The sequence below is a fragment of the Leuresthes tenuis genome, unplaced genomic scaffold (assembly GCF_036924035.1).
Source record: "Leuresthes tenuis unplaced genomic scaffold, fLeuTen1.0.hap1 SCAF_13, whole genome shotgun sequence".
NCBI lineage: Eukaryota > Metazoa > Chordata > Actinopteri > Atheriniformes > Atherinopsidae > Leuresthes > Leuresthes tenuis.
The window spans coordinates 4919818-4938506 of NW_027325367.1; the positions used below are offsets into that span (position 1 = coordinate 4919818).

Sequence of the window (18689 nt, forward strand, 5' to 3'; positions counted from 1 at the left end):
ATCTTTGTTAATTAACCTTTTCAATCCCCCCAACGTTCTTCCCTCCTCACCTCTCAGCATGCTGACCTGCTCCATCTCTTTTTTATGTTTAATGCCCCCACATTATCGCTCATCCTTCCTGTTGGCCGAGTTTGTTTGCTATTCATGCTTTATACAAAACGCCACGGCACAGCCAAAAGCCATCAGGGCAACCCAATAACTCCACTCTATTGTCTGCAGAAAACTGCAAAAATCGCAACAGATTCTGCTGAAAAGACAAGGTTTTAGAGAGAAAAAGAAGGGCAAACGGGGTGAGGAGCAAGAGAGAAAAAGGACTGATGAAGACCAGACTACACTAGAAAAGAATAGAGTAAAATAAGAGTAACCTCATCCTTGTCAGTTTCCATGGCAACAAGCCCTCTGGTGGGATGGTGGTAGAAAAGCCTCAGCAGGAGACGAGTCGAGACAAGCACAATGTGAACATCTTTTGTGTGAGCTGACTTTAAAAGCATATGGACGTGTATGTTGCACGTACAAACAGTCAGATCCATACTGCTGCAGCATCTGTGTGCTGAGCAGCTGTGAGCGGTTCCGACATGACACAGAAAGAGGATTTGGAAGCAGAGGGCGGACAAAGATGGAGGGAGGCAGAGGAGAGTGGGTTTCTCAAATCCTGGATTAAAGCTTGTCCTGGTTTCTAAAAGCAGGATGTTTTTATGCATAAATACAAAAAATGTGACACTTCAAAAAGCCCCACGGTAACCAAGACCGACAGATTCGTCTACCTTCTGGTATTCATCTTTGGAGGCCAAAGCTTCCTGGAGCTGCGGCTGTGTGTAGGTGTAGATGGCAGAGCGGTACGTCGTCCCAACATCGTTCCCCTGACGCATGCCTGAACACACACACATGCACACAAATGAGCAAATGAGGACTGGAGGATTTCAGCTGATGTGAGGCATCTTCGTCTTCACTTCTTGGCAAAGGGAGCGTCACATTTTCTGAAAACAACAGCTGACAGCATTTCCAAAAATATGACCTGTCTGTCTTGGCAGAACTGAAGGCTGACTTGATCATTTCACTGTCAGCTTGTCAGCGTCTCGACTTCAGTGTTTCATTCTTTCTTAGGACGGCACTGAAGTTTGGTATTCAACTCATTATTACCACGCAGGTACAGGCACTAATATTTCCTGAGGACTGACATTCCTGCTCTCGAGCTGCAGATATTAGCATATAAACGTACCAATCAGCATGTTAAAATGTTGTTTCAGTATGTTAGAGAAGGATAATAGTTGCAAACTAATGTGCTGATATTTAAAAATTAGTTAACTAAATGAGATCTTTATATCTGGCATCCAAATCCCTGTTGAACTGAGCAGAATCAGCTGTTTCGGAGGCCTCTGGTCATGAAGTAATGATCCATTTAATTTCCTTGACACACTGTTGAAGCACTATGTCTGGTAGAAATACAATACTCATGGAACTGGTTACACAGATGTAAAAAAATTGGATATCTTAGTTTTTATAATGTTAGAAAAATTGTAGTCAAGATACTCCGATCAGGATTTTTAGGATGAACATCGATCACATGGTGTATTAGAAGTCTTTGACATCATTCATGACACTATTTTTTAAAAACATTGAATGTTAAGTACTAAATTATGAGAGAAGATGAGTTACTATGAGGCAATGTCTGCATCATATCACTCTTTTAAACCACATCAACTTGTTCTTGGTTATTAGGAGGAAAAATTCAGTTTTCCTGCTAAATAATGTTTAGAATGTTATCTCGTGTTATCTTATCTTATTTTAGTCTTACTGGAGATGTGCACCAGAAGAAGAAGATCAAAGAGGCGGGAAACAGCGGGAGTGTCTGTGCAGTGCTCACAAACAAGGAGAATACTTAAGCTTGTTGGAGCACTGACGTCTGAAACTGTAAAGTTAAAGTCCATCCGTTTACTTTTGACACAGTTGTGCTTTAGTTTGAACTTTGATTGCTATGGCGTTCAGGTTTCGTGAGCACTAGTTAGATTCAGTCAATGTTGATGAATGGGGTTGTGCCTCAGGCTTATTACATCTATAGACTGAGTCACTTTATTGAGTGAGAAACTTAATGAAGATAGATTTGGCTCTGATGCAGAGTTACTCGCTTATATTTAGGGTCAGTTCTGCTTGCCATTCACTCGTTATCCAGCAGCTTTGGATACACTCTTAGTGTTGTAGGTTTCCATGAAAATTTACAAACACCCCTGAGCTTTTTTAGCTAACAAACGTATGAAATGCAGGAGGAGATATAATTAATAGCTTTACTTTGTCACACACAGCAGTACAAACTGCAACACCACGTGGCAACGAGGAATCTGTGACGTGTCAGCAAAAATCCATCATACAGTGTAGGTTTGTTTAAAGGGAAACTCCGGTATTTTTAAACCTAGACCTTATTTTTGGCATGAAATACGTTTATCTACTCACAGAGAACAGTTTGGTGAAAGTCGGCGTCCTTCGGAACATATTTAGATAACTGGAGATCTATATAACAGAGTGAACGGGGCTTAGACGATGCAGCCTCTAAATAAGGCATTATCTGTCTTTATTTCACCAATACTTTAAGAAGAATGAATGAATGAACGTGTGCTATAGCTCTGTTAGCTCATAGCTGCTGTTATGTGGCTACTTGCAGCTATAGGAGAGCTAACGGAGGGAATTCTACACAGGCACTCTACTGGGACCACTTTAAGCTACGCTCAGCTGTAGCTTTTAGCTTAGCTCACCTGTCAGGAAACCCTCAAATTCTCCAAACTGAGAGAGTTCTGACTGCTCATATTTCACACAACCCCATTTAAAAACAAATCGAAATATATTAAAGGTAGGAAGGCTGTGAAGACTTGTGTTTCACCCAGAAACTAAAACTAAAAGCAGCACTATGTGGCAATGCATCAATAGTTTCTCTACTGCTGTGTACCAGCTTGATCTTTTAATCAACCCAGAGAGCAGCAAGCATATAAAATGAACAAAGGCTTTTAGGATTTTTAAATAATTAAAATATCGGTGCGCTTTTAACGATGCAGTTTAGTGGGAGGAAGGAATTAAAGCATATTAGGGCCTATAGATCTCATAATTTGGGGTTCATTTTAACAACTGCACATATTCATTATGTATGTGTATTATTCAGGTATGAGGGTGCAGATGGGTGGTGTTGTACCTTGAGTCGGGTTGTGGCTTTCCCAGAACACTTTGAGGAGATTGCCGAAGCTGATCTGATCTGGATGGAAAACAACTCGCACCACCTCAGTGTGTCCTGTTCTCCCTGCAGAAAATACAACATTTAAATCAGTTATTCAATCGAGTCCTGATGGTTAAACCATAAAAAGAGTAGACAGGGTTCAAACATTTGTACTACTTTTCTTTAACCAAGACTTTAAAAGAATAGTAATCAAACTCTTAAGGAAAAATCTGGTCTCGTCACAGATGAGAACTCTTGTGAAAATGCTGAAGAAGAACGAATGAAACAGCAACATGTTCCAAAATGAATGAACTTGGCTTGAGGGTGCTTCAAAAATGTCTCTTTTGCCAAGATCTCTCATAGGTTTCCAAAGCTATACAGATCAAAAAAGTCCAGATCCACTCACTTGTCTTATTGAAATAACCAGAGACCCTTAAGAAAAAGGCATCACCTGGATGGTAGCATGTGTCTCTCATTCTCAACCTTCAAGCTACATGAAGCCATCCGTGCCATGGACTCTGATGCAGCCCCATACCATGACAGACGCTGGCTTTTGCACCTTTCTCTGATGACAGCCTGGATGCTCTTTCTCATCCTTGTAGAAGCAGACGTCAGTTTTTCCCAGAAGCAGCTGAAACGTGGACTCATCTGCCCACAGAACACGTGTCCACTGTCTTTCTGTCCATCTGAGATGAGCTGGAGTCCAGAGAACTGGGCCGTGGTTCTGCTCAGAGCTGATATATGGCTTCCTCCTGGTGTGATACAGCTTCAGCTCACATTTCTGGATGCAGCCGTGGACTGTGTTGAGTGAAAATGCTTTTCAGAGGCCCTCCTGAGCCCATGTGGCTGTATGGATCATGTTAGCATGACGGTTTTTCAAGCTCATCCAACAGTAGCTTCTTTCCTTTGCTTTTACTCATTACGTTTCCCTGGACTCTCTGAATCAAAGGTTCCTTGTAATCTGACATTGAGATAAGTATACGTACTTTTTTAACCGATCAATGATTCTCTGACAGATTTTATACCCAATCCTGACACCCTCACCTGTCACCAGTTAATCTGCTGATTTCTGCTTATTTACTCTTTACCTTTTCTGTCCTCATCTGCCTCCATCCCAACTCTTTTGAGTGTGTAGCTGGCATCTAACTTTTAAAATAACAGCTTTGGTTGTATTTCAGAAAACTTCCCAACTTGCTACAAAGTTTAGTTTGACAGTTTATTCATGACTTTGGAAACAACCACACAAATCAAGCTCCATTTATTCTCTGGTCCAAGGACTTTCGACTATTTTGATGGTATTAATAAGGACTTGAGGATTAATTAACCTATTGTTAAATCAATATCAGAAATCCATTATTCCTATACCACATACTGGGAAAACAGCAATAAATAAAAAAAACCTGAAGTCAAAGTCAACTTCCTCGCTTGTATCACATGCTCTTCAGGACTTTATAACTCATTACTGCAAAACCTTTTGAATACCAAGGCTTCTGGGCTTCTCTGATAAACATTTTGACATAAAAAGTCTTTATAATTACCAGATCTACACAAGAAAAGCCCACGAATGCAGCGGTTGTCCTTGGAAAGCCCATTCTGGTCCAAAACAGATTTCCAACCAAACAAGAGTCAAACAGCAGCTGGTGCTGATAATGAATGCGACCCGTTACATGGCACCTCATCTTCCTCACGTATCTCATTCCACCTCCATTCCTGTGTCTCTCTCTGTCTTATTACTTTTTTAATATCAGGAGTTATGGATTCCTTCAGCAGATATTGGCAAGCAGAGACAAAGCAGCGGTCGACGTTAAATTAATGTCTCACCAGGCCAATCTCGCAGGAATAAATTTATCTTGGACAGGATGGGAAATACAGTAAAGATTGGAATCAGAGCAGAAAATAAAGCTGCAGCTGTCCGCGTAATGTACATCACATGCAAAATGATTTCATAATCTGGCGTTTATTCAGAATGAGCGATCAAGCGTGTGTTTGATCGTTCTCCATAAAGATTTCTGGATGAGTTTTAAGCCACTTTTTGCAATATTTTTCTTCAAAACTTTTTAGCTTGTTTATAAAAACATATATGGGCTCAAGTGGCCGTTTGATGGCAGTGGAACAAGCTGTAAACACAGCGCTGACGTAATCTCGCCCTGCGCTAGAGAGAAACTGGGTATTTACACATCAAGGAGTCTTATAGATGTATTTTTTAGATCTCCTAATGTTTGTGAGTCAAATACATGTATAATTCACTCTGGTTTTAGCTCAGATTTGTTGCCCACAGAGGGAAATACTCTGCTGGCCTTATGATCACAAGCTAGTTCCTGTGGTAGTTTTTCAGAGTTTGGCGTACCGGTTTTATTTCACCAAGCCCAGAGCTAAATCAATAGCTCCCAGAGGATGATGCAATACCGGTGAAGGATTGTGGCTTAAAATTCATCCCAACTTTGTTGGTGACAGAGCTGCACAAATTCAGGTATATTCCCAACCTGGAACTGGATGGATCACCCCTAGAATAACTTGCATCTTAACTAGTGCATCTTCACAAATAAAGGGTCACGGTTTCAAGGGTATCCAGGATTTCCAGGATTGACCATGAATCAGTTAAAGAACTGAGCCTAATGAAAATAGGATGAAACTGGCAAAGCTACCACAATTATAATATTGGCTATCTGGGATTTTTGACAAAAGATATTCTTTCTTTATTCTTTGGTCAGTGAGTGAAGAGGAGATGTCAAATATGCGAAGGAGGAACAAATGGAGAAAAAGGAGGACATTGAAACCATTTCTGTCCTTGATCACCATGGTGAGGCCACTGCTGGATAAAATGGACGCGCTTGGAGTCCTGATGAGGATGAAGGAAGGCAATAACATCTCTCTGACATGTGGCTGCAGGATAAACTCTAACAGCTCTCTGCTCAGCTTTAAGAGTATATGGGCAGACAGAGACTGCAGACAGGAGGGTAACAGTAAAGGAGGAGACTTTTAACAACAGATGGTGTAATCCTGGACATGTCACTGGGAAGGAGCGTCTCTGCACCCCAGATGTTGAACTGTTGGCTGTTAGTTTCTGTCCACCTTGTCTACTGAGAGAGTTCTTATGGCTTAGAAAAACAACAACTCTGGGACAGCAGGACATAGGAATATAAAGTAGACCTGGAAGTTTCCTGCAGAATCTTTTCCAAAATTTGAAGCATTCTCACTGCATAGGATTAATGCTCCTACATTAATGGGCTGTAGAGACGAACCTGCTCAGACGCTCCTGCCTCAAACATGTTCATTTTCCAAATATGCCAGCTGCGCCGTGCATGCCACATTAAAAAAAACTGGTATTGGCACAGCAAGCCTGTACAACACAACAGGGAGCGCCAGTTGCAATGTTACTTTTAGCACATGAAGCAAAGCACAACTGTGACCATAAACTAAACTTTAGGAGTCCACTGGCTTTTCAAAGCTGGACTTGGTGGGAGCTGCTTTCAAGCTGTGTTATTCAGTGGGTGGCAGCATAACTAACAAGTGAGTAGAGGAAGAAAAAAACATAAGAAGCTTGTGTTTTTTAGAGTTTCTACTGAGATTTTGGATTGTTTGCTGTGTAACCTGCAGATGGACCAACAGCAAACAGAAATAAGGGTTGATAATTATCTGATTTATTCAGTTAATCGTTTCCTTTTGGTTAATCACTCACAAATAAGCTTCTAAACATCCATTCCTGACTGACTGCCACTATTAAACACAACGAGCTGGTTTGTTAGAAATCTGTGTTTCAATACCAAACTGCCACCAGATGTTTTGTGAGCCTTTGTCTTCACTTCAGTTTCTTCAACAACAAACAACCATATTTGTGACTGAAGAGGCAGCTTTGGAGAAAAATAATGATGAGCATAGCGAGAAAGAGACTAAAACCAGAACTGCACATCAGAGAAATAATGAACAGTGTGGGAGTGTTTTTAGATCTACGAACACAGGTACTCTGACCCCGTCTTAAAAAGGGAAAAATATGCAAATATAATCATCACATTTTGGACCTACGCTGATCTGACTGTAAATGTTTAAACAACAGTGAATATTCTGAGCAGTCATTTCCCTCCATGTGTCTCTCCTGAAGATGAAAAGGAGCACAGAGCGTTTAATTTAGTCAAGTGGCCTCCTGTAACAGCCTGTCAAGCTCCAGCAGTTTAAACCAGGTTCACGGTTTCTATTCGAAACAAGCAGTATGCTTACATGGCATTAGAAAATATATATATATATTTATTGTGCTATTCTGAATAAGACTGGACTTTTAAAAAACACACAAACAGGTTAGCCTGACTGAAATCTGACTAAATCCATTTTTTCAAAGTCAGACTAACATCCCCATGAGGTTGGAAGTGGAATTACTCCAGCATTTATCCACTCAACAGGCCTCAAACTGGCCTTGGCGCTCTGCACATCCACCACAGGTCCTGCTCCGGGATTTCGTTCAGAAGTAACAGAAAATAGCCACGATGGATAGCTTGAATCCAAGTTCTACAGAAAATAAAACGTACAGCTGACAAAATGCACAGAACTGCAAAAAATTCCAGTATCAATATCAATTTTGCGCCTGCTAAATTGTTCTCGCTTATTTTGGTCTGTGACAAAACATGTCAACCGTAAACAGCTTGATGCTAATAAGACGAGAGGGGGAGTATCCACCCAACACTCCTGTGCTTGTATACTGGAACAAAGACCGTAGTCCAATTAAACGGCCTCGTAAAGCCCTAACCAAAGCTAGACTAAAGCCTGCATGTAAAAATACTGAATGGGAGCTGTTGGTGTTTCCCAGCAGGCCAGTTTAGGATTACCACCGTGCTAAAGCAAGGTAAGGTGTACAGTTTTAACACAACGTTCACCGGATGTGTGCATTCATCAGTAATGAATTATTGTTTTGGTGTTAAAGGAGTTGCTGGTGACCTTTATGTTGAGGTGACGCCTTCTGTCTGGAAAAGTTGGGGAGGGGATTACAAAAAGGAATCATGCTGACTTATTTACTGAGCTTTGAGTTTGCATTACACTGCCAGTTGTGGTCGTGTTTACGGCTGGAAAGGAACAGCACCTGCGTGGAGGGTGCAGGTGTATTACGCACCAGCAGAAGGAGAGTGTGCGTGCAGGTGGTTTAAGTTAGAGATCGTGTGGAGGCGTCCATCTCATCTACTTCAATCTCAGTCTACAGTCTGAAGTAAACCGTAAAGCTGCTTTCCGGGAGCGCTCCTCAATCCCAAACACATTGCTTGCAGTAGTTAATGTTTGTCTGATCCGATAGAAAGACAGACAGATCTGTATTTCATTTTACCAACTCATCCATCAATCGTCTAAACTTTTTCGCAGCATATTAACGTCACTGACCGAATAAAGTGAAGTAAGAAGGTGAAAGAGAGACAGCTGGTGGTGGTGCAAGTCTAATGATGGATTCACTCTACACTCGTGGACTGGAACTATCACTGGGAGGTCTGGACACGCATCACAAATACACACGTAAACATAGTCCCTGCTCGGAGCGGTCAGGCATCAATAGCAGTCTTATCCGGGCCCCGGTTTAATAGGGCCCGGGGGAAATGATTCGCTCCTGTTTCTGTGAGTCCTGTTTTCCACAATTTATTAACTCTCTGTAGACAACACACTGCTTGGCCCGCTTTGTGTGTGCGTGTGTGTGTGGGTATGTAGAGGCTACCTGTGCAAACTTCGTTATACGTTGCGTTAGGTGTGTACCCTCCAGAGTAGCCCACTTGGGTGGAATAAACTCCTTTTTGTCTCCAGAACTTCCTCTCTGCTCCCCAGAAACAGCCCATGCCTTCAAGAAAAGAAACCAACAGAGTGATAAATAAGAGCTGTCTTTGAGGGCCTGCTCTCATCACGCATCACATACTTTAACTTCTGCTGAGAGAAAAGCACATATTCAGCAAACTGATGTAAGCAGTCACATGGAGAACAAGGGGAAACAGACACAAGTTAATCAGATGCAACGTGGCTTGTAGGGAGCCAAGAAGAAGTATGCATAAATAAATCATACATTTCTTTATTTCTGTACTTTTACTTTCCTTTACATAAAAGCATAAAGTTCTTCATATGTGGCTTTTCTTTTTGTTTTTTACATTGTTCTTTAGATTTTCATTCACCACTGTGGTCAAATTTGAGCGATTTTTGCACGTTGCAGCTTAGTTTGCGTTACTTTCTGTTTGCCCTGTGTTGGATTGTGTTGAGTTAACTTCCTGTTTTTGATTCCCACCAGATCCACACACATTTTTTTCTTTGCATCTTAGAAGGAGATGAAGGGGAGCCTCTCTTTCCAGGTTTTCTTTGCTCAGTGTCAGATGATGCTGACCTCCTCTTGTCAGGTTTTAGCTTTGCCCCTGATAACCTGCAACCATTCTGTCATATCGGTTAGATTTTCTGACCTGGACCGCCTGCCTCAGCAGCTTCTTTTTCTGGTTTATTTTAAGTTACATTTATTTACTTTTCCAGCCTTTTTACTCTGTGTTTGGGTGCTCTTTATTACCTTTTATACAACCGTTAAAGAGTCCCTCCAGGACATCACAATGACAACAGCTGTAATAGAGCTGTGAGAGGCTGTGCTATCACTCATAGACTGCATGCACATCAACAAGACCACTCACAGAATCTCTCTTTTACTTCAGTATGAATTCATTTCTGTGGTGTTCCATGTTATGACATTCAGGTTATATAACTGTGAGGGTTGTGAAGAGGTTTGGTCTCCAGTCTTATACATTTATCATTTTTCTTACAACCAATCCTATTGAATTACTCGCTAAATTTGATGTGAAAATGCCTCCTGAGAAGATGTTCTGCAAACTGTAAGCTGTAAGAAATTGTTTTTAAGGTATAATAAAGCACAGACGGAGGCAAATCAGTATGAGTGTTGTACCCCGTTTAAATTATGCTACACAGTCCTGAGCAAGAGTCCACCCTTTATTTCTTTATATTTTGCTTCCAAACAGCCACATTTTCTCATAATATTTTAAAGTAGTCTTGTGAAATAGTTCTCTTTCTTTGTCTGCTTTTTCACTCATTTTCAGTCGATGAATCATTCAGTCATTAAAAGGATTCTAACTCAAAGGATGAACCAGTGTTGTGTCGACACATAATAAACAACTTAGTGAGGAAACTTTCTAAAATTGTATCTTTAGGCACTTTGGTACTAGACACCTGTAACAAAGACACATCATTTGTTCCCGGTTTCTGTAGTTCATCTTGAAGAAATGCCAAAGATAACTCCATCCAAAGAGTCATTAGCTGAAAACTTGGCATATCTCAGAATGGTGTGCAGTGTGTCCTTAAAACATTTGAGGAAACTGGACAAGTGGAGGACAAAAGAAGAAGTGTCAGGCCTAAAAAACTATCTACAGCAGATGAACAGGATCTGAAAGTGATGTCCTTAAGAAAGAGGAAAAAATCCAGCAAAGACCTGACAGGACCTGAGAGATGCATCTGGACCTTCAGCTGATCCATCTACTGTTGGCCCAAGCCTCATCAGAAATGGTCTCCATGGAAGGGTGGCTGTCAAGAAGCCGTTCTTAAGGAAGGGAAACAGGGAGAAAAGGCTGAGCTGTGCCAAATGACACAAGAAGTGGACTGAAAATCAGTGGCAACAGGTCTTATGGAGGGATGAATCCTCCCCAGAGCCCGGACCTCAACATTATTGAAGCAGTGTGGGATCATCTGACAGAGAACGGAACAAAAGGCAGCCCACATCCAAAGAAGAGCTTTGGGATGTCCTTCAAGAAGCCTGGAGAACTATTCCTGAAGACTCCTTAAAGAAATGACAGAAAGCTGGTCTCAGAGGGTTCAGGCTGAGTTGGAGGATAAAGGAGCTCAGACCAGATGTTCACTTTAAAACTCCTTAAAAATATATAATCTATTTCTATTTATGCCTGAACGTTTCTATAAATCACTGCACATATTTTCCTTTTTCATAGCAAAGTACAAAGAAATCAGGGTGGTTCAGCAGCAGTTGTAAAGTGGTTTTCACTTCCTGGTATGCATTGGTCGTGTATTTCTATGCTTACCAAACATGACCATCTCTGTCCCTTCTGGAAAAGGTGGAACCGTCTTGTTTCCATTCACATCATGTTTGGCTGTGTGAGAAATTGATAAAAAAAAAAGAGGGAAGCTGTTAACATTGAAAAATAGATGAGGTTAATAATAAAATAACTGCAGACTGTTAATGTCTCCAAGAATCTGTTTAAAAACCTTTGTTTAACTCTGCTTACGCTCATTCAGCCTTTGGCTGACATTGATGGTTCATGTTTATGCCAGAAGGCCTTTTTAACTCGTATATAGTTGGATGAACGTTTAGTTTCACCCCAGCTGAAATCACGTTAAACTACATTTTAAACAAAGACAGAGTGCAAAACCAAATTACACACAATATGCTAAAAAGTTCATTAAAAATGTACACACACACTAACACACCATGACCCACTTAAACAGTGGCAAGCAGGTTTGCATATTTTCATGGCAGCTGCACTCACTCCAATCAACACACAGCCAGAGGTGCACGAGGACCAATTTGAGGCCATCGAGCCACCTGGCTGAGCTAACACACACGATAGCATTAGCATGCTGGAGGCTGCGTGTATGTGCAGATGGTTTGCTGTATGATGCTGTGGGGGAGGGTGATGGATTAAAATAAATGGGATGGTGGAGGAGAATGAAAATGAAGCAAACATCTGGATCCCCCTCCCTACTTTCATCCTCCCCCGTCTTCACACACACACACACACGTCCAGCATCTTCATGCATGGATGCATAATTATCATGAGGGGCTGCATGCCGATATACAAAAGCAGCCAAATGGTCAGTGCCAACCAATCACCATCACACACACACACACACACACACACACACACACACACACACACACACACACACACACACACACACACACACACACACACACACACACACACACACACACACACACAGACAGTGACAATCAGCTTGAAGTTTATATTCTGCTCTCAACAGCCTCAACTTGTGCATCCGAATCTGAGTCAGTGAGTTGTCCTTGTTTGTCTGATTACACGAGCAGCCTTGCATTGTGCGTCAGTGCAGCTGAAATATTCAGAGCCTTTCTCATCTTCCTCTCTATTCTGCAAGAGGAAGGCTTCAGCTGCATCTGTCTCCCGTCCTGACGAAGTCTTGGAAGGAAATGACTGAATCTCGTCTCCTTTTTAAGTATCTTTACATGTTCAATCAAGCTTCCAATCATGCAGCTTTCCTGTCATTTTCTTGTACACATCTGCTGCTCATCCAGATTGAAATGAATTAAATTAACATTAACATGGATGAATTATACTGCTGTAGCTCTGCTTTAATGCAGATTCTTACTTGTATGCACACTTTGTTTTTTGACTTATGATTGACAGTCCGGTTTTCCTCTAATATCTACACATAAGTAGTTGACCATGAAACCAGCATGATTTTATTGCATTTCTGTAAGGCATGAAGCACCTTGCCCTTTGTCCTGTTAGCCATTTGTTTGATTAGAACCCTGCAGCATTCAAGCATTTCCCATCTCATTAAAAAAAATCCAGCTTCCAATGTGCAGAGCTGACAGCCTTTTTCAATCCCAACAGGAGCAAACAATTAAGAAAAACTTAATCAGAAGCCAAGAGACTTTTAAACCGGGATGCCCCAGTTTTCAGACACTAAAATCCTGCAGTCAAAGTGAAGGATAAATGCTGATAACCGAGTGTTTTTTGCCATAAAACTCACTGAACAGTAAAGGCACTAAAATCAGCACAAAAAAACTGCAGCTTTTAACAACCTGCAAATCTTAATGATTTTAAATGGAAATCTAAGATCCTGCATGTTAATACTGGAATAGATTTTCATCCTCGCCTTTCCTCCCTTTTCTTCCTCCCCCTCCTCCTCCTCTCACATTATCCTCTGTTCGTGTGTGTGTGTTGGTAATGGCTGCCTTCAGGGACCAGCAAAGGCATGTTCATTACTGGCTACAGACACACACACACACACAAGCACTCACACACATGCACTGAGAGATAAACAATTTAAATGTAAATGTCAGTGGGAAAGAAAATAAGTCCAGACAGAATACTAATGAGTGTAACTGCAATCTGTATGTGTGAAAGAGAATAATAAAGAAACATCACAGGAGCAGTAGAGGATACAGTTCACCTGTCTGTTCTGTTCTTCCTGTAGAGCAATCAACACATATTTGCCCTGAAATCTTCTTTATACACCAACATTTTATCAAGCAAAAGACTTCAAAAACACAAAGACCTGCACTGGTTTGCACTTGTTAAATGGAACCACTAATTAAATAACAGATAATTAAGAAAAAGCGTGTGTTATCTGAATGATGAACTGGATGCACAGCTTCAGTCTTTCCCATGCAACACTTAATGTCTGGTCTTGGCTCGGTAGAAGCACTCACTTGTGTATATGGAGTGTTCCCACACAATCGGTGCAGCAGTCTTTTTTTCTGTTCTGCACCGACTAATCTGACTAATCCGTACCACATTGCCATTTCAAACAGCTTTGCACACGTTTTTTACTTCGGCTATGCAGAGTTAGTTTGTTATTTTCCCTCATTTAATTTGTGGCCTGCCTATCAATCTCACTGGCCTTTTATATTTAACATGCAAGTGCAACACTTCAGCATTTCAGAATCCAACTGTGCTCATCTGAATGGCTGCGAGACCAAAAAAATCAGTCAGAAAATTCTATTCAAATTGAGTCCAGACAGCAGACCCGACTTAATTGTTTGACATATCTTTGGTAAATTTGCTTTTATTCCAGGAGTAACAATAGAGGAGCTACATCCCTCTCAGGTCTAAGGATGGAAAAAGTACCAGAAAATGAGACCACAAAAGGCCAACAGCTGCAACATAAACCATCTAAAATTTTAATGCTGCTATGCCTACTTCAACTAAAAGGCATTCATACCTGGACATAGTTCACTCATGCATACAGTAAAATGGCCTAAAGGCCCTGTGATGGCAGCAGAAAAGGAGCTACTGTGACTGCTGTGAGATGAAAAGTGGACTGAAGGTCTAGAAAAGAGTACAAACACCAAGTAATAAATGACACTCACTTACTTGGTGGACAGTAAAGATAACCTTGCAGACTGATGAAATTTACATCCCCTACCATCAGTCAGAGGAAAACAAGAAAAGGATCGCTCACTGGCTTTTTACCCTTTGTATCATGTTTAATGTCTGCAGTGGAAGGTCCAGCTCCTGCTGCATCTGACCGTGGCTGCTCAAGGTAATGCTCACGTTTATTCTGGTTTATTGCTGGCAGTGGTCTGGTTAAAGTGCACAGAGCGGAGGAGCCAAGCAGAAAGTCAGACACAGGAATGGCATCAGGAATGAGCTCAAACTGTGTTTATGTTCAAAGAATATGCAACCTCTCATGGTCGTGACAGCAACTGTCAAAATGGCGTCAATTAAATTAAAAATTCTGCAATTTCTTTGCTCTTCGGCTCCTCCCACAGTCCTACTCTCATAATCAGATCTCTATCTGAGCCCTGCACATGCACAGCCATACACATGAAATGTATGTCATGTTAAAGAGGCCCATCGAAAGCCCATTAAAAAAAAAAACCAAAGTCAAGAGCTCCAATGTGTCAGCCCCCGGCGCTCTAGGGCAGCTTCAGGCCCGGCAGTGTTCAAATGTCCGAATCACATAGTTTTATGGTTCACAAACTTTAAATACATCATATTTTTGTTCTAACCGGGATGGTTTTAATCCTAACCAAGAAGCCCAAGTACACAATGTTATTAGTGTAACATCACTGCAACGTGTTAGTGTGTTACATGTCACCAAGGCGACCGGCGAGACGGCGTGATGATGGCGTAAAAAGAGTAGATGACAACACCATAACCTGCGGCGTCCATTTAAGAAGTCAGCGGCTGAAAAACACCCCATGTTGTGAGATTGAAAAGAACAGGAAATGCTCCACTTCTTAAATCCTCCCAGTCCAATCTGAAGCATTACAGACAATGCAGCAAAAGCACATGAGACGATGAGATTTAAAGGCCCAGATCTTAATCCCAGATTAAGAAATTCATAAATTGTGGGCATCCTCAGAGAAACCAGTGAGCAGACATGGGAATGTGATGAAACTGAAATCCCACGTTCACCCCTGGCTTCTGGCTCGCTCTTATTTCTTTGCCCTTTTGTCCAATCGGTTTACTTTCAGGCTGTTTCTGACGTGGTTTCTGTTTTGCCCTCCAACAGACAGAGCAGCAGTGAATAGAATAAAAGCATAAGCCAGAGACAGAATGCGTTCAGGGCTAAAAGCAGGGACTAATAACTTCTCGAACTCAAGGAAAGAAAGCCTCTTCGTTAATATTCTACATGAATCTTACAGTATGAACTGTGGGGTTTTTCTGGGGACTAATCACTTCACGCAGCGCTGCTGAAATGCCTGCCTCTGAGTCGACTTTATCTCGCTGGGAAAGATAACAGCACTCCTTGTTGATGAACTGATTTCATGTTTTCATGTGAGGCAGCAACAAAGTGTGTGTCTGTGGCTTTTTGTGTGTTATCCCAGTATTGCTTAACCTTGTGTTACTGGCTAAGCAGACTAAAGTAGCAGAAATATTAAGGATGTAAAAGTCCGCAGAATATCTTTGGTCTCACATTCGGTGCGTGTTGTTTTTGCCGCTTTGTGTTTCTAAGCTTATATCAGCTGTAAGAGCCATTTTGTGCTGGCGACTGATTTTCTTCTATTTGGTTGTGGAGAGCAGCGTAAGAGGTTAGAAAGCATTTCCAAACCCTTCACATCAAACAGTGAGCCACTTCATTTTAGCTACGCTGTGTGTGTGTTTGTGACTAACTAGCATGCCTCACAGTCTCTTTCTCAGCATCCTAAATCCTGTCACAATAATAAGCCTGATCACAGAACAGACCTTGATCCATGGTGACATCTGTGGCACACGCACACACACATGCACACACACTTCATTAGTGCTGCTCTATTTCATCTCAGGCCTAAATGTGAGTGTAAAGGCAGGCAGAACTGCTCCAGAATCAGCCAATCAGCACTCAGTAGACTTTGGTTTATCTCTGTGGCCTTTCATCACTTTTTAATTTATATTTTATTTATTTATTTAGTCTTTGTGAGGCTTCAGATGACAGGAAACACTGATTAAAGATACAAGATGAGGGTGTAACATATAGGCCAGCACTTAATGTTGCGTTTCATAGCGTTATGCTCTTTTCTTGGTTAGTTTTAGGAGAGAAACAGGAGAGGTTCACTCCATTTCTTTGTTTCTGACGTCACCCTGCCCACAGAGCTGATGGCGAAGTGCTGAGTCAGGCTCCTGCGTCATTGTTTTACACTGTGTGGCTGTTTCATCTTTATTTAATGGAGCCATAAAAATATTAATATGATTACATTAAAACTGCGAGGGTGGTACTATTCTCAACAATACTTCACAACACATGAGTGGAGAGAAGAGGCACGAGGTGCACCAGAAGAATGACAGTCGGGGGTTTTCAACCAATACAGTGTTTCTTGTTTGGGCATCAGTTCTGTTCACGAACCAATCACATTTCGACCTTAAAGGCATTTCGACTGCATCACCAATTCTAAATTCTCCACGCACTTGCTTTAATAAGTTGCTTGTTTGTTTTGATGAATTACACCCATTCATGACCCTGAAATCTTTACGATTCCAGCTGCAACCTGACGGGAATGTTCTCATTTTCATGAAATATTTCATTTACTGCTTTACTACCAAACCTTCTCAGCCGATATGACTGTTGGAGGCCAGAAGACCAGATCTGGGCATCACAGTGCTGCCGGGAGGGGAGCTACAAGCTCGGCTGAATGTAAAGGAGTCTCCCATCACCTCTCCAACAGCTACAGACTTGACAGTGATAAATGAAGCACTGCAGTTAATGTCGAGCTCAGGAGAGAGGGGGGGGGCGACTACACACACACACCGAATAGATTGCCTACGCTGCGCTGCAATTAAATCTACAAAATAGCCTCCCCCCACCCCCCCCCCCCCCCCAACCTCCCCCCCTCCGTCTGATTGTCTGGTTTCTTCATCTTCCTCTTGCTCCTCTTCCTTATCATCCTCCCTTTACAGCTCCCCCCTCCATCCATTTATTTCTCCTCTACAATATTTCTCTCTCCCTCTCTATCTGAGCATCTCAATCAGCTGCTCTGATTGTTCTTTGTTTTTATTACTGCCCATCATTGCAGCCATCACTGTTACCCTTATTGATCTGGGTCTGGCAGGTTCCTGTGCTCCATACAGGGCAGCTCGAGGAACCTAAGCACCTTCTCGTTACCACACAGCGGTAGTGAGAGTTTCTCCCCAATTCATGCAAATAAAGTTGACAAAACATCAAAATTGTTTCTACAGTTTCCACAAGGAAAATCCTCATCAGCACCATTGAATTGACACTGAAATTCAAGTTTTCCTGCTGAGTATCTATCTTCAACCAGCTGAATATTACAAAACCTCAACTTAGAGGTGCAAATAAAGACATAAACACAAGCTGCAAAGAGGTATCAAGGCTTATTGGCAAACATTTGGCCTCCCAAAATCTTCTTTTATTTGCAGTTTCTGTCTATGTTTAATCTATAAAACCCTTATTTTTCTGTGATTTTATTCTCACTGATGCAGCAAACTATATTCAGCTAACTACAGTTCTTATTCTACTAATCACAGAGCGCAGGTTCTACATACAGCACAACACGTTTAGTGAAACGTAATGTACCTTCTGGAGTCGCGCTTTCAGGTGTTTTTGGCACAATGTTTGTACATTTTTTATCACATTCTTATTTATCCAACGTCCAAAGCCCACCATCGTAAAAAAAAAACGTGAGAAATGAATGTTATAGCATGCTATAGAGCTAACAGCTCGCATTTGATGTGTTTAGAATGAGTATTTTTAATTGGTCATTTCATCGTCTGAGTTCTAAAATTGTTGGAAAAGGTCTAGAAAGGTTAAGAACAATCTTATCGAAATCTGCTGACATAAAAGAACGATGTGATTAGAAGATTATTTAACGTGGGTTTATTCTAAAGCTGATTTGTCAGCTGAACTACACCTTCTTTATTTTAGTATGTTCTCCTTTTCCTCACCCTCTCCAAGCCCTTTGAAACACTTGACTGACAGCTATGAGTGTAGTTAGAGTGGTGGTGGGGGTTAATAAGCCTCCACAGGGCTCATGCATGTATGTGTGTGCGTGAGAGTGAGAGTTTCCCTGAGGCTTTGACTCGATCGATCGCTCACAGCCATTAGTCGTGAGACAGTGTGTGCTGCAGGGAACTGGACTTAATGCACTTTGCCCTGGCAGACTGATTGGACCCTTTCAGACCTCTATGTGTTACTGTAATGGCTTTTTGCATTCACACATGCTGTAAATGCATGCTGTGGAAATGTTGCATCCTGCTGGATAGAGCTGTAATGTTTGTGGAGAAGCTGCCATCTCGTGCACAGGATCAGGCTGGAGGTCATGTGTACGACA

At 41.6% G+C, this 18689-nt stretch overlaps 1 protein-coding gene across 2 annotated transcripts in view; it reads right to left on the reverse strand.

The window, feature by feature from the left end:
- Positions 1-18689, reverse strand: part of msraa (methionine sulfoxide reductase Aa) — a 37121-nt gene that overhangs the window by 8959 nt on the left and 9473 nt on the right. Inside the window, exons 2-5 of one of the 2 annotated variants that reach the window (XM_072362561.1) lie at positions 11236-11304; positions 8883-9002; positions 3179-3283; positions 765-871 (exon numbers count right to left, since the gene is read on the reverse strand). In XM_072362561.1, the coding sequence (XP_072218662.1) occupies positions 765-871; positions 3179-3283; positions 8883-9002; positions 11236-11304 (401 nt within the window). The remainder of the gene's footprint in view (positions 1-764; positions 872-3178; positions 3284-8882; positions 9003-11235; positions 11305-18689) is intronic. The other variant, XM_072362562.1, reaches the window with a different exon arrangement.